This window comes from Erpetoichthys calabaricus, chromosome 12 (genome assembly GCF_900747795.2).
Source record: "Erpetoichthys calabaricus chromosome 12, fErpCal1.3, whole genome shotgun sequence".
In the NCBI taxonomy this organism is placed as follows: Eukaryota; Metazoa; Chordata; class Cladistia; order Polypteriformes; family Polypteridae; genus Erpetoichthys; species Erpetoichthys calabaricus.
Window position 1 is genome coordinate 21338397 of NC_041405.2, and position 16667 is coordinate 21355063.

General features: G+C 39.0%; 2 protein-coding genes across 5 annotated transcripts in view; both read right to left on the reverse strand.

The window, feature by feature from the left end:
* The window catches only part of LOC127529834 (uncharacterized), a 325899-nt gene that overhangs the window by 191307 nt on the left and 117925 nt on the right, over positions 1-16667 (reverse strand). The gene's annotated exons all lie outside the window — the stretch shown is intronic.
* Positions 1-16667, reverse strand: part of LOC114661931 (uncharacterized) — a 52657-nt gene that overhangs the window by 33300 nt on the left and 2690 nt on the right. Inside the window, exons 2-8 of one of the 2 annotated variants that reach the window (XM_051934786.1) lie at positions 12114-12250; positions 11850-12030; positions 10535-10588; positions 6512-6648; positions 6252-6426; positions 3843-3893; positions 188-262 (exon numbers count right to left, since the gene is read on the reverse strand). In XM_051934786.1, the coding sequence (XP_051790746.1) occupies positions 188-262; positions 3843-3893; positions 6252-6426; positions 6512-6648; positions 10535-10588; positions 11850-12030; positions 12114-12250 (810 nt within the window). The remainder of the gene's footprint in view (positions 1-187; positions 263-3842; positions 3894-6251; positions 6427-6511; positions 6649-10534; positions 10589-11849; positions 12031-12113; positions 12251-16667) is intronic. The other variant, XM_051934787.1, reaches the window with a different exon arrangement.

The window sequence follows — 16667 nt, forward strand, 5'->3', positions numbered from 1 at the left end:
TTGAAGTGGATATACATTAGTGCTGATACTCTGTGTGTTACACTGATGTGATCTAATCTAAAACTGATTGATGCTGGGGCTGTTTGATTTAAGCACCACGAACAAAGGGTGGGGGTGTGGGATCTTTTCCAAATTATGTTTAAGGTTCACTACCAAGTTGTAATTAGAAGATGATAATGAGACTCACTTATTAAAGCTGGACTGGAGGCAAGAGAATGGTCACTGTTGGTCGATTCTTCATTGTTGTCAATGTGCCTCACATCTGAATATGAGAGAGAACAGAGAGAAAAGCTTGTGTGGGTGCAGACGAGACTCCAGGACACCCGTGATACTGCTTATGAAGATCTAAAGCTACTTTGCCTCTCAGGTGTTCACCCCAAAATTAAGTCCATTTCAAACAGAACAAGTCAGGTTGGGAAAATAGTCACAATATTTATGGCACATACAGTATAAAACAAATAATTTTGAATAGGACAAACTAATGTTTAAATAAATATTAACAAAATATTAAGTAATACATAAAAATATATTGAGATTTATTAAAAGGAGCAAGCTAAGTGAATATGGTATTAACAATAAGCTAGTACTACCGCAAAGTTATGTTTTCCGGGGTCATATTCCTGGATATGTCACAAACCTTATAGGTGCCAATTTCAAAGGGACAATGGGAAAAGATATTGAGATTTTACCACGGAGTGAATTGCTTGTCCTCTGGAGGACTTCGAGCTAGAAGGATATCTTTGAACCTGCCTCCTACTGACTAGAAGCCGGACCCCTTCCTGTCTCCATGGGTTTATTGCATGGAGCTGATCAGGACACGTGATTGACCAAGTCATACTGGTGTATCTAAAGCATGAGCTTTCATCCTCTTGTTATTCTTTCTTATGAACATACGGCCTGTGGTGGGCTGGCGCAGTGCCTGGGGTTTGTTTTCTGCCTTGGGCCCTGTGTTGGCTGGGATTGACTCCAACAGACCCCTGTGACCCTGTAGTTAGGATATAGCAGGTTGGATAATGGATGGATGGATGGATGAACATACAGCACTGGAGAGCTCTGTTGTGGATCCCCAACTCTGTTTGACACCTGGGTTTTCTATTATTTTTACACTGGTCAGTTGTTTATTAATACAAACTGTTTAAAGCTGCCAAAAGTAAAAATATGGAGAAACAATGGTACTGACAAAAGTACAGCATGAAAAAACTATAAACTTAAGTGAAGGTGAATTTGTCCATCAGACCTGAAGTCTAAAACTCTTCACATGACTGAAACCATTAGCTTATGTTGATAATTGAACTGAAGAAGCAATACTGTATAAACTACATGGTGTGGAGAAGAGATAACAATAAAACCTGCGAAAGATCCAACCATTCTGGACATGAAGAGCCTGTGTGCCCTCTAAAGTCAGTCAATCAGTCATAGAGCTGTGTCATTCAGATAGCTTGTGTATGGAAGAAATAGTAGTCATGTGACCAGGACCCATAAACGGGCCTTTGAATAAAAACTGTGGAAGTTTTGAAGGATTTAAAGGGTCACAATACAAAAATGGGGGTAGTTACTGTTGTCCAATTATCACATCCTTTACTGGAATTGATTTTAAAGGGACACAAGGGACAGATTAAATGATACACAAAGACCGACATGCCTGTCTATTTCTGCTTCATCTCTTCCACCTCCTACAGGATAAAATTCTATGGAGCACTCAAAGTGTTCATCTTAATATGCTGCTCAAAAAAATTAAAGGACCACTTTTTAATCCGAGTATAGCATCAAGTCAATGAAACTTCTCGCATATTGATCTGGTCAGTGAAGTAGCAGAGGGGGTTGTTAATCAGCTTAACCTACTTTGGTGCACTACAGGGGCAACACTGAGACGACCCCAAAACAGGAATGAATGGTTTAACAAGTGGAGGAAGGCCACTGACATTTTACCCTCCTCATCTGTTTTTTCACTCGTTTTACATTTATCTACAGTCAGTGTCACTACTGGTAGCATTAGGTCATACCTGGACCCTACAGAGCTGGCACAGGTAGTCCAGCTTCTCCAGGATGGCACATCAATACGTGGCATTGCCAAAAGGTTTGCTGTGTCTCCCAGCACAGTCGCAAGGGCATGGAGGAGATTCCAGGAGAGAGACAGTTACTCTAGGAGAGCTGGACAGGGCCCCTCGTAGAAGGTCCTTAACCCATCAACAAGACACACCGGTATCTGCTCCTTTGGCCAAGGAGGAACAGGATGAGCACTGAAAGAACCTACAAAATGACCTCCAGCAGGCCACTGGTGTGAATATCTCTGACCAAACAAACAATCAGAAACAGATTTCATGAGGGTGGCCTGACATCCTCAAAACAGGCATTGCCGAGCACCATGGAACTTGATTGGCATTTGCCAAAGAATACCAGAATTGGCAGGTCCACCACTGGTGCTCTGTGCTTTTCACAGATAAGAGCAGGTTCACCCTGAGCACTTGTGACAGACGTGAAAGGGTCTGGAGAAGCTGTGGAGAATGTTATGCTGCCTGTAACATCGTTCAGCATGACCGGTTTGGTGGTGGGTCAGTGATGGTCTGGGGAGGCATATCCATGGAGGGACGCACAGACCTCTACAGGCTAGACAACGACACCTTGACTGCCATTAGGTATCGGGATGAAATCCTTGGACCCATTGTCAGACCCTATGCTGGTGCAGTGGGTCCTGGGTTTCTCTTGGTGCACGACAATGCCTGGCCTCATGTGGCGAGAGTATGCAGGCAGTTCCTGGAGGACGAAGGAATTGATACCATTGACTGGCCCCCAGGCTCACATGCCTGACCTCAATCCAGTAGAACACCTCTGGGTGGGACATTATGTTTCAGTCCATCTGATGCATCAGACTGTCCAGGAGCTCAGTGATGCCCTGGTCCAGATCCGAGAGGAGATCCCCCAGAACACCATCTGTCATCTCATTAGGAGCATGCCCCCTCCTCGACATGCATACAAGCATATGGGGTTTGCATACAAACTACTGAGTACGATTTTGAGTTGCTGCAATGAAATTTCAGCAAAATGGACTCGCCTGCCTGCTGCATCATTTTTCACTTTGATTTTCGGGGGGTCTTTGAATTCAGCCCTCTGTAGTTTGATCATTTTCATTTCCATCAAAAGATGTGCCATCCTTTCGTTCCTAACACATTACCATATCAGTTCATATCAGTAGAGATATCCAGCAGGAACTTTTTCCCATTGAGATCTGATGTGTTTTCAAAGTGTTCCTTTCATTTTTTTGAGCAGTTTATATCATGAAATACAGTCAGTGGTGACACTGGCATTGTCTGATGCTTTCCATTAGAGTTTACCTAGCTTGGCCATCTGTGTGTGAAAAGGACACTTGCAATAATAATAGCAGAATATTTAGACCTTTAGACTAATAGCAAAAATTTAATATGGGGAGCAATTTAGAAGTGGTGAAGAGATTATTTTGTTGAAGAAAAAGAAGTAACAGGGGATATACATGGAATGATGAAAGATTTGCACACAAAAGCAAAAGTGTTTAGCAAAATGGGTGACCATTAAACAGACAGAAAGCTCAAAAACAAAAACAAAACCAGAAATAAACCAAAATGAAAATCAGATAAACTGTAATTGTACAGCTTGAATTTATAAAGATGGCACTGTGGTGTTTCATGCTACACAGCTCCTACAATATGTCCATAGAGATATGTGCTCTCATAACAACTAAATCAAACTGTGTTTCTGTGGAAGAGATTACTAAGTAAAGATGAATAAACATGAACACAGTAAGTATGAAACATTGCAATTTCCTTTAAAACCTTGACAGATAAAAATTACAGACATAAATTTCATACCTGTTATCTGTATTTCTACAATTTGCATATGTTGGTTTTGAGTGCGATTACCTGCAAAATAAACACACAATTTTGGTTATACGGTGATTCAGGGTGAGCGCTGCTGCCTTGCAATAAGGAGACTGGGGTTCAAGTGTTGGGTTCTCTCTGTTCTTGTGTCCATCTGGGTGAACTGACATTGCTAAATTGGCCCATGATGTGTGTGTGTGTGTGTGTGTGTGTGTGTGTGTTCACCCTGCAGTGGACTGTCCAAACGTTGTTCCTGCCTTGTGATTGCTAGGATAGGCTCCAGCTTCATTATGATCCTGCTCTCTATAAGTGGTTTAAGAAAATGGATGGATTTTAATTATTTACCTAAGCTTTGCCATAAAAGAATACAAATATTGTGTTTAGGCAGATGCTGAGTAAATCGTATATCGACTGAGGTAGAAAATTGAAGGAAACCAGGGGCCAAAATAACCATTTTATAACGTTTTAATTAGTATAATTATTAGTATGATTTTCACATGAAGGATAGTTTAAAGAGCAGCTCTAAATTAACATGAAATGAGTGAGTGTTGGTGGGTCTGTGTGGGAGGTTGGGGTCAAAAATAAACAAATGCTGCACTGGTTTTTGCTTTGCTGGCTCAGAAGCTGGCTCTTGGGACGTGGAATGTCACCTCTCTGAAGGGGAAGGAGCCTGAGCTAGTGCGCGAGGTCAAGAAGTTCCGGCTAGATATAGTCGGGCTCACCTCGACGCACAGCTTGAACTCTGGAACCAATCTCCTTGAGAGGGGCTGGACTCTGTACCACTCTGGAGTTGCCCCCGGTGAGAGGCGCCGAGCGGGTGTGGGTATACTTATTGCCCCCCGACTTGGAGCCTGTACATTGGGGTTTACCCCGGTGGACGAGAGGGTAGCCTCCCTCCGCCTTCGGGTGGGGGGACGGGTCCTAATTGTTGTTTGTGTGTATGCGGCGAACAGCAGTTTGGAGTATCCACCCTTTTTGGAGTCCTTGGAGGGGGTGCTAGAGGGCATACCTTCTGGGGACTCCCTCGTACTGCTGGGAGACTTCAATGCTCACGTGGGCAATGACAGTGAGACCTGAAAGGGTGTGATTGGGAGGAATGGCCCCCCCCCCGATCTGAACCCGAGTGGTGTTTTGTTATTGGACTTCTGTGCTCGTCACGGATTGTCCATAACAAACACCATGTTCAAGCATAGGGGTGTTCATATGTGCACTTGGCACCAGGACACCCTAGGCCTCAGTTTGATGATCGACTTTGTGGTCGTGTCGTCGGACTTGTGGCCACTTGTCATGGACACTTGGGTGAAGAGAGGGGCGGAGCTCTCAACTGATCACCACCTGGTGGTGAGTAGGCTTCGATGGTAGGCCCAAATATGTTGTGAAGGTCTGCTGGGAATCTCTGGCAGAGCCCCCTGTCAGAAGTAGCTTCAACTCCCACCTCTGGTTCTGGCTCTGGTTAACTGCAACCCTAAAACTGCCTATCACCAGCTAAATAAATTATGATCTCAACCAAGAAAGAAGACTGCTCCTTACCCGGGAGGGAAGCCCTAGGAAAATGAGCAGACATATTTGTAGCATCTTTCATCAGCGCCTCCTTCTTCCCTGGCCAGAATAGAAGAGGAGGACAGGGAAGAACTGTCTCTGGGGAATGCTTATTATACTAGATGGCAGCAGCCCTTGATACTGGCGCCCATTTGGGAACCAACAGGGAACACTGGGAATTGTAGTCTTGCTGGGGTCCTTGGGTGCCGCAAGAGAGCGCTGCAGGGAGATGTACTCCCTGTTATATGGGACTTCCATGTGACCCCAAAGTGCTTCCAACAGTCAACAGCCCTGGCACCAGAAGTACTCCTGGGTCCTCAATAAACAAGACCACACTGACTTGTCCAGGTGAGTTAGAGATGGGAGGAAGGAAAGCAACACTCGACTGGAGGAGGGCAGTGCAGTGGTGACAGAGGGGAAGGAGAGATAACTTGTGCTTGCGGGTTTTGTGCTTCAATTACAATGCATTTTTATAAAAAAAACACCTCTTGTGTCTTCGGGTTTGGGGTTTGGGGCCCCCTAACCTTTACACCCTACAGATAATCTAACCTCCAGGTTAATAAGAAGAGACTGCTTGTAGCTGTTGAAGCAGAAAAAGACAACATTTACATTTTTGTTAGACTTTTACCTGATCCCAATATTAAACCAATCTGCTTAGCTTCAACAATAGGCTCAAGCAGAGAAAAGAAAAAGATTCTTATAGGTAAACATTTTTCACAATTTAAGTTAGAGAGGGGATGAAGGGTGATGGTGGGTTGTCAGTACTGCATTAGAAGAAGTCTCAAACACAACATTTTTTCTGAGGTGCTGTGAATCTTGCAACACCTCTGAAAATGAATTTACATGAAATTAGAAATCTACCTTGCAAAAGCTCATCCTTAAGATTTTGGAGTTTTGGGTAATATCGCACAATAGCATCCTCAAATAGTGCTTCGCAGAAATGACGGATCTTCTTTGGTTCTGTTCTTTCCAGCCCATCTAAAAACTTATAAATGGCCAAAACTCTCTTCTTTTTATCTGTGGTATCAATTATATCCTATTAAACAAAGGCAGACATTGTCATTAGTGTGATGATTTTTGAGATTTAAGAAATAAAATAAACACTTTCTAAAGCATCTGACCTGATATATGTCTTCTGAAATAAATGAATGGTCTCTTAACTGGTTTAGCAGTACGTGAGGTTCATCTATCAGTGAAATAGCAGATTTCTTCATGTGGAAAAAGACCAGCAGCTGATCATTGGGTATACCATTAATGCCTAGAAAATGGAAATGAAGAAATCTATAATGAACAAAAAGGCTTACCTCATGATGTAAAAGATAAAGTTGTCCAAACTCACTCAGTCTGATTATATGGTCACAGAAGGCAGTTTCCAATTCTGGCAGCTTCAGGTCAACATGATAAAAGTATGTGCTACAGTTCATTGCACCTCTTTGTGATGTGTGGGCAGAAAACAGTAGAAAAGCTGAAGAGTTTGGATGCCTCAAAATATGTTTTCTATTGATCTGAATGGGATTTTCATAGAGAAGACATGCCTGGTGAGGTCTTCTAAAGGAAGCAAAGGGTCAACCTTTTTAGACATATGACTCCAGAATGACATTCAAAGGGGTTCCCAGATGATAAAAAATCCATTAATTTCCTATTATAGCAAAAGAAGAAACTCCACCTAATGGAGGGTGCAATTTAATATTCAGTGGACAGCAGTCTATAGAGAGAAAGATACTGATAAAGGTCTTGTAGAGCATTAGCAAAAAGAAAGCTATTAATCCTTCTACTGGTTTTAGGGCAGAAATAAAAAGTTTATGAAAACATGGAAAGTTTATGGCATACAGTAGGATCTCACTAGTACTTGGAATGTCCCACAATGGCCAAACATGATAATTAGTTGAAATGCCAAGCAGAGGTTTTTAAGGAACAACACTAAAGATAAACAGTATAGATTATGAATGCCCTCAAAGACAATAAAAATGCCTTAAATTAACATTCGTTTACTTTTTACTTTTTTACATTATTATTATTTAAAGTACTGTACAGTACAAACTTAAAATCCTATAAAAAAACAAACACAATAATTTATTCTGAATACAACCCATGAAACAAAAAATTAACACTCAAACCCCAACCAACTCTATGAGCTGTTTGACAAGGCAACCTGTGTGAAATGTTTTTTTATACAGAATAAATCAGTAAATTAAACAAAAGACTCAGTGTGCTTATGTTACAGTTACATAAGTGAATTCTTCATAAGTCAAATTCTTTCTGATCGTTACAAAAAATGTAGATTTTCTCTAATTAAAGTTAATATAGACTTTCCCAATGAGTTATTGAAGGAGGATTAAGATTCTTGCAGTTGAGCAGAATCAGTCTTTGGTATAGGATTTTAGAATGGATTTTCTGCAGCACACTATTATTCCATCTGTTATTACTTTAAATATTGTTGTTAAATTAAGTAAGGTGTGACTTTAGGTCCCAAGATGTTCGAGAGATATACATAACTCTTTACCTGAAACAGTTTAAGTGTAGAACATTTCCAAAACATGTGACATGTTCTTTGGGCTACAGCTTTCAGCAGGATTTTAACAACATTACTCAGAAGTGAAATTGGCCTTTAAAAGGCACATTCTTTTAAGCCTTTATTTTTCACAGGAAAATGGAGATTGATACTTGCAGTAAATTAATTTTCTGTATATTCAACAAATATTGCTAATAATGACACTAGCTGAGTAGATTTTTTTAATATAAACTTCCACTGGATAACCATCTGGACCTGCAGTTTTCACGCTTCCCATTGTATTTATAGCATCATGTATTACGGATAGGTAGAGGTTTATCACATTAATCTTTACAGAGAGCGTTTTTACTTTATCAGGAAAGTCCTTAGCTTAATCAGCCCTTTCTTCTGATTGACAAATATAAGAACCTGTAGTATCTTAAATCTTTACACTGGCTCCCGGTTAAGTTTAGGGCAGATTTCAAAATCCTTCTTTTAACATATAAAGCATTAAATGGCCGAGGTCCGGCTTACTTATTTGAACTTATCATGACTTAGAAACGAGAGCGCACATTAAGATCTCAAGATGCTGGTCTGCTTATGGTTCCAAGGATTAATAAAATAACAATGGGAGGTCGAGGTTTTAGTTACAGGGCCCCTAAACTGTGGAATGGTCTGCTTGCTACTATAAGAGATGCCCCTTCGGTCTCAGGGCAGGGTCTGTTAAAGCCCATTGTGGCACTTCCTCTGCGATTTTGGGCTATACATAAATAAACTGTATTATATTGCATTGTATTTCTTAAGTTTACTAATTATTGATTTGTTCTTCCTGATTTTATTTCCCAGTATACTGTTGATCACTATATTTACATTCCACACTTCTGGTTCATGTATATGTTGCACTAAAATGTAATTGGTCTTTTCCATAATTAGTGTTGATTGGTGATATTGAATAGTGTTAATTGATGAACTTCTATGCCGAATATTTTCTTTGAAATTCATCATGTAGCTGACTTAGACAAACATTTTTTTCTAGTGTCCCATGATGCATTGTACAACCAGTGTGACAACACAGAGCTGTAGCAGAAATGTTATAACTTTCAAGCATGTGTAATGTAAGATCATTGCCAATGTGCTTCAGGCATGCATGATGAGACAACACAATCAGTACTCCAGCCTCCCATCTTGTGTATTTAAAAAAAAAATACACTTCCAGTATTTTCATTTGAGGGGTACATTAGCTGACCATATTGAGAATATTATGAGTATTGCCACTGGATATATAACATTGATCCCTGTACCTGGCAGTGCAATTTGCATGAATAATCAGCCATGTGCTGCAGCTGCAACCCAAAACTACCCTTAAAAAGCCCTCCCCATCCGATGAAAAAGCACATGTGACCCTGTGCAATAAAAATGAAAGGCTTATTACTGTTTACAAGGTGTTTCTTTCTTGTTTATGGATGAAAAGAGTGCAAAACATCTGCACAGATACATGGGAAACAAAAAAGATGTTCCAGCTGTGTCTGGACCTGCGATTTCAAACAATGGAACAAGCCAGTCCCATGCCACACGGCTAATGTGTGACCCAAGATTGTAACTTTGTGAGTGCAATAATATTGACAGCATATATAATATATATTTTTATTGTTTGCTTGTATGTGGCCATTTGTTGTATCTTGTTTGTGGTATTCGATTTGGCTGCATCTTTTGTTGTTTTAAGGTATATTTGCTTAGTGATTAACAGTGCTGCCTCCCAACTCAGAAAACATTTCTCACCACAGTAATCATTTCAGCATAGTTGACAGATGTTTCACTAGCCCCCAGGAACACTTAAAAGATCACTGAATCATTGTAAACAACTCCAAATTAGATCAGCTCTCCCTTCCCTTCGAGTTTGTTGAAGTTCACAAACATTTCCATGATTTTGTCGAATGGACGACACAACAAAATTTGCAGGGTTCCCTTATTGCTACTTTTAATATTCATCATGTTGAGGATGTGACCTACAGATAAGCTGCTCTGTTTCCTTGGTAATCAAAAGACTGTACAACCAATTCATATATAGGAGGTTCTTGCATATTCCTAATTAGATATAGAAATCTTGCTAATTAGCTCAAATACCATTACCCTGAGGTGTGGGTTCAAATCCCACTACTGGCACTGTGTGACCATGAGCAAGTCACTTGACCTGCAGGTCAGGTGAGGTCAGCTTGATTAGTAGATGTTGTAGCTGCAGTTTTTATAAGGTGGTGGCACAGTTGTGGCTTGAGATCTGTTATTGGTTGGAGTGCTCCTCAGTGGTTGCACATGATCATTAATCGATCAGTTAATTATTAAATAATGAATTATTTGAAAGGCATATGTTGTATATAATCTTGTGAACTGAACTGAACATAGCATAAATTACTGACGTCCTGTCAAACTGTAAAGTCCCTGTTGAAATCTATGTACAACCTTCCCTATGATTTGATTTCCAAAATGTATTTTTCAAAGGGTATTAAGAAACACTAAGAGGGAAACAGACATCACGACTTGTGGAGGTCTGGAAGGAAATAATTGAACAGAAAATAAACCCAAAAAGTTGTGTTTTTACTTCATAATCAGAGAGGAAGACAGGAAGCACATATTGTGTGAAACAAGGCTTCTGTACCTGAGATCATCTCTGTTTCTTCATTTCCTGCATGTGTGTTCTGATTGCAATCATCTGTAAAATAAATTAACACATTTTCAGTAATTTACTTTAACCTGTCCACGACAAGATAGCATTGCATTGAGCCAAGCTGAAGAATGGAAGACACTAGAAGTCCACAAACAGCGCAATTCTGGGGTCCGTGAAGAGCCACCTTGTTATTTTTCAGTTAGAATGTTTCAATCATGTCCTTCATATCTCACAGATATGCAAGACACAAATTTGAATGATCAAGTGAAGGTATTGGTATACAAGTGTACCCTGCAATTAACTTCTACCCGTAGGTTTCTACCTTGTGTTTGATATTAAAACAGATTCTAGTTTTTTATGACCATGAAACAGGATAATGCAGATTAAGTAAACTACTAAATTGATGGAATTTCCATGAGAAGCAGCTCCTTTCATACTTAGGCTGTGTTCAGTAAATAGTTCCATTTATACTACAGAAAGTCATTATTTAAAGTAGGCTTATGCAAAGCAAGACAGATTAGGTGTTCATTTCATTTGTGATTTTCTACATGTCAACTGCATCTTCTCTGTAATACCTGTATTTGGTTCTAAATGGCTGGCCCATAAAAATAAGCTGAAGTGTTAAAGTTTTACAAGTGATGTAAAATTACACATTGTGGTATGCTTGGCTCAAATTCTAGACCAGGCACTGTATGTTCAGTTTGTATATTTCTCCCATCTCTAGGAAGGTGTTTCTCCAGATGACCAGTCCAATTTAATTCTTTACATTTATATAGCGATTTTCTCAATACTCAAAGTGCTCACCACGTAGAGTGGACCGCAAAGCAGCAGCGCCACAGGCCAAAAGCATGTCTGTCAAGTTAACTGCCAGTTTTAAACTGGCTGGTGTGCGTGTGCTTCAGTGTGCGTGTGCTTCAGTGTGTGTGAGTGTGTGTGGGCGTGTGTGTGTGTGTGTGTGTGTGTGTGTGTGTGTGTGTGTGTGTGTGTGTGTGTGTATAAGCCAGGTCTGGGGTGGTTTCCCGCCTTGTGCTTCATACTACTTAGATAAGGTTTGGCTGCCACATACAGAATTGTGCAATTCAGGTACAGATGTAAAAATATACATTTATCCGTAATAGCCCAACTCATCATTAAATACTGACTGTAGAACAAGCCAACTGCTTGAAATTCATGCTGTTTAATGTAGAATAAAGTAAATGAATATTTTCTTTTCTTCAATATGGAAATGCTTATACATAAACTAGCACTCTTATTTTATCTAACCCCTAATGATAAAAATGAACACATCGTAAAACAATAAACCTACTTTTAAAAGCTTCCAAAATTTTGTCTTTAAGTTTTCCAAGTTCTGGGTAAAATGTCATAATGTCATCCTCAAATACTAATTCCCAGAAGCGACGAATTTTCTTTGGTTTTTTGTCTAACCGACACAAAAACGTATAAATAGCGATGATTTTCTCCTTTTTCTCTGAGGTATTAAGAATGCCCTGTAAAACAAAGGCACACATTGTAATCAGTGTGATATCTGAAGCTCTTCTATAAAATTCACAATTATCAGTGTGATATTCACCTGATACTTGTCTTCTGGAAGGATGTAATTGTCTCTTAACTGGTTTAGCAGTATAAGAGGTCCGTCTATCAGCGAGATCTCGGTCTTCTTCGTGCAGAAAAATGTCTGCAGCTGTCCATCTGTTAACTCATTAATGCCTAAATAATTCAATTTAAAAAAATCAGGACGACAATGATCTGAAATCTACAAAACGTTTACTTATTTCATGGGGGTCAGCACAGAAGTACTGTATGTGTTAGAATCATAAAAGAAAAAAATAAAAGCATTTGAATGGGAGTGGGCTGCATCAAATATTATTTATTTTGATTTTCAGGAATTTTTTGCACACTATGTTTGGAAAAGTAAGGCTTTATGGTGTGAGGAAGTTTATCTGATTTAAGTGATGTTAGAGGTGTCAGAGCTTGGGCTGCTGCTGCTTTTAGATTAAATAAATTACATTGATACTCCAATAACTAACAAGCTTGTTAAATTAACTAAATACTAAATTAAGTAGAAAGAAGATATCCCCCGAGAAACCAGAATCTCTTACCTTAAATTAAATTGCATACAGTTTTGGTTGTAGGGCTAGAAAAGACACAGCAGCGCTATGGTATGAAGCTTGGTGGCCTGGCAGATAATCTGCGATCCGTCGAATCATCACAGAGGAACTTGGGCAACATACAGGCTTGGGCAGATTGAAATTGAAACATTTGTGTGAAATTTACCCTTAATGAGTTTCTAACTATGTCCCTGTGTAATTATTGGATTCATTTAAAACAACAGTCATGATCCACTACATTAATTTCTTTCATAACTTTAAAAACATCAATAATATCATCTCATAACCTCTATTTGCTTACACTGAAAAGGCTCAGCTCTTTTAATCTTTCCTCATCTTTTCCTCTATAGCCATGGAGACAGCCTGGTCACTCTTCTCTGGACTTTTTTTTAGTGCTGCTATGTCATTTTTATAGCCTGGAGACCAAAACTACACACAGTACTCCAGATGACAGTTCATCTATGCGTACTTGTAGACTTGTACTCCACACATCAAGGCGCTATATAACCTGACATTCTGTTAGCCTTCTTAATGGCTGCTGAACACTGTCTGGCAGTTGTATAGTGATGAGTCCACAATGACTCCTAAATCCTTCTCATAAGGTGTACTTTCGAGTTTCTGACCTCCCATTGTGTATTCAAACTTTACATTTACTGACATTAAATTTCATCTGTCACAAATCTACCCAAGCCTGTATGTTATCCAAGTCCCTCTGTGATGATTCAAAGGATTTGAGATTATTTGTCAATCCACCTATCTTGGTATCATCTGCAAACCTAACCAGTCTGTTACTTATATTCCTATCTAAATCATTTATATATATTACAAATAGCAGCGGTCCCAGGACTGACCCCTGCTGAACACCACTCTTAACATTATCCAATTTTGATACAGTTCCTTGCACCATAACTCTTTACTTCCTGTGTCTGAGCCAATTCTGCACCCATCTAAAAACAACACCCTGAACTCCATAACAGGTTAGGTTGATTGGCAATGCCAAATTGGCCGTACTGTGTGTGTGTGTGTGTGTTCTTTCAGCAATGGACTGGCACTCCATCCATGGATTGTTCCAGCTTTTTGCCAAATGCTAGCTTGTATAGGCTTCAGCTTTCACATGACCCTGCTCAGGATAATCTGGTTTGGAATGTGGATGGATGATTCTGTAGTAATACGTATATCTGAATAATATTTCTATTAATGTTAATCAATTAATGTCACCATTAATTTTACTGAAACAGCCTGCAATCTAGGAGTTATCTTTGACTCTAGCATGTCATTTAAAGTGCACATTACAAAGTTATCCAAATCATGTTTCTTCCTTCTTTAAAATGTTGGGAAATTTAGGTGTTTTCTAAATAAGCTGGATTCTGAGAAATTAATTAATGCCTTTATTTCTAGTAGGATTGACTACTGCAATTCGGTGTTCACTGGATATTCAAATTGTTCTTTATACAGCTTCCAGTTAATAATTAAATGCTGCTGCAAGAATTATTACAAGAACAAGAAAATACGAACACATAACTCCGGTTCTTCAATCCTTACACAGGCTTCCGGTTAAGTTTAGGGCAGATTTCAAAATCTTCCTTTTAACATATAAAACATTAAATTGCTGAGGTCCGGCTTACTTGTCTGAACTTATCATAACTTACAAACCAGAGAACACATTATGATCTCAAGATTCCGGTCTGCTTATGATTCCAATAATTAATAAAATAACAGTGGGAGGTCATGGTTTTAGTTACAGGGCCCCTAAACTGTGGAATGGTCTGCCTGCTACTATAAGAGATGCCCCTTCGGTCACAGCTTTCAAATCCCAGCTGAAAATTCACTACTTCAGTTTAGCTCACCCTGACTAGAGCTGCTGATTAACTGTGCAGACTGCATCTCTGGTGTTAGTCATTAGCACTAAAACATAAGTAACATGATAGTTCTAATGTGTTACTAACCCTCACCTATTCTGGTTCTCTTCTCAGTACTCAAATGTGCCACTTGGTGCCAAGGCCCACTTGCCAAGTTGTTTTGCCTGCCTAAGGTAAAGTCATCCCTGATGGAGGATCACAGAAATCGTTGGGTAGAGGGGTCCTTTCATTGGATTGGCTGGCCCAGCGCTGTCTCAGCTATGGAATGGCCAATAGGAGGAGGCAGCTTGATAACCGAGGTCTCCAGGACTATTAACAATTCCAAATCGTATTATGTGATATCATCTACTGTTGAATTCGGCTCGGCACTTGTAATATTTCTATTGCACTATTATATTGTATTGAGGATTACTTGTGTTCTGTTCTGTGTATTGTATTGTATTGATCCCCTTCTTTTAGACACCCACTGCATGCCTAACCTACCTGGACAGGGGTCTCTCTTTGAACTGCCTTTTCAATGTTTCTTCCATTTTTCCCTACAAGGCTTTTTTTTGGAGTTTTTTCTTGTCTTCTTAGAGAGTCAAAGCTTGGGGGCTGTCAAGAGGCAGGGCCTGTTAAAGCCCATTGCGGCATTCCTTGTGTGATTTTGGGCTATACAAAAATAAACTGCATTGTATTGTATTGTATTGTATTGTATTGTATTGTATTGTATTGTATTGTATTGTATTGTATTGTAATATGCCCATCAATGAAGCAGATTCCAGGTATGCTTTCTCAGGTGTGAAGCTTTACATTTTATGTCATGAAATTTGTCACATTGTTTCCTTTCTTTCTTGAGAGCAAATTAAACTGGTGTTAACAATTTTGAAGTTTATGGTTGCACCTTATGTCATTGAAGAGCTTTAATTTTTAACTTGAACTATTTGTTTTAGGTTCTCATAAAGTATAAGAGAAAGCTAAATTTCCCTTTTGGGACAATAAAATTGAATTGAAGGTTAAGTGTATAACGGGAAGATAAGTAATTGTCTCCCAGAAACAAATGCCTTTGCATTTTTTATATTCTTTATTTCACCATTTTTATACCTTTATTCTAGTCTGTTAGTGAATATGATTTACAATTTGATATGAATACAGTTTCAATTATTGTAAAGTTTAATGGATTATTTACCTGCTAGCATTGTAATTAATCCTGGAAAAGGTGTTGCCCATTTTCTGCAGATACATGCTGGAACTCTGCTTCCAAACATTCATATTTGGTAAATACTCTTTAATTGCTAGGCTTTGCATTAAATATAACACACGTGAAGTGAAGTTGCCTTGCCTCTGAGGTTTAATTCTGCACACACCGGTTAAATAACAATTGGCCTGGGAGATTGCTTATGAAGTCATGTTTATGTAACACACGCTAAGAAAGCTACTTATCTCCTGAGATTTTATTATAAAGCACACCCTAGTTAAATAATGCATATCCTCTGAGGCTACATATGAACAAGCAGCTACTTGCTATTGTTGTATTACTTTCTTTTCAAGTTTATAACCTTAAGCACAATAGTACATAAATCACACTAACTCCAAAATTCCTTATACAAGAGACGCTCAGAAAGTTTCCAATCTTTTTTATTAAGAATTTCAAAAACAAATTGCATCACTTTTCTGCATAGTCACCTTCATTTGCGATTCAATTTCCTCAGCGTCATACCAACTTGTTAATGCTCAATTACTACTCCTTCAGCCTTCACTGTTTCCAATGAAAATATAAAAATGCAGAAACTTTTTGAACGTCCCTCGTATATATAACTAATTCATCTCATAAAGACAAATTGGTCTTTGTGACTAAAAACAGTCATTTGAAGTCAGATTAGTGGCCCCCACTCCTGTTCCACCATCGGTTAGATGTGAGACTGTTGTCAATCTAGCTGAGTTGAGAATTTAACAACTGTCTAAACTCTTAAACAGATAAAATGCCTACAACAGTGAAATGTAATTTTCTTTTCAAAAATATGAAATAATATTTTATACACACATGCATATAGTTATTATAAAAACTAGGGGGCTTTGCCACCTGCTTGCTTTGCTCGTCAGCCCCCGTGTTTGTTTTTCCAGATACACACTTTTAGAATTTTCTTTTTCTTTGAATTGTTGTTATTTCATTAGTTT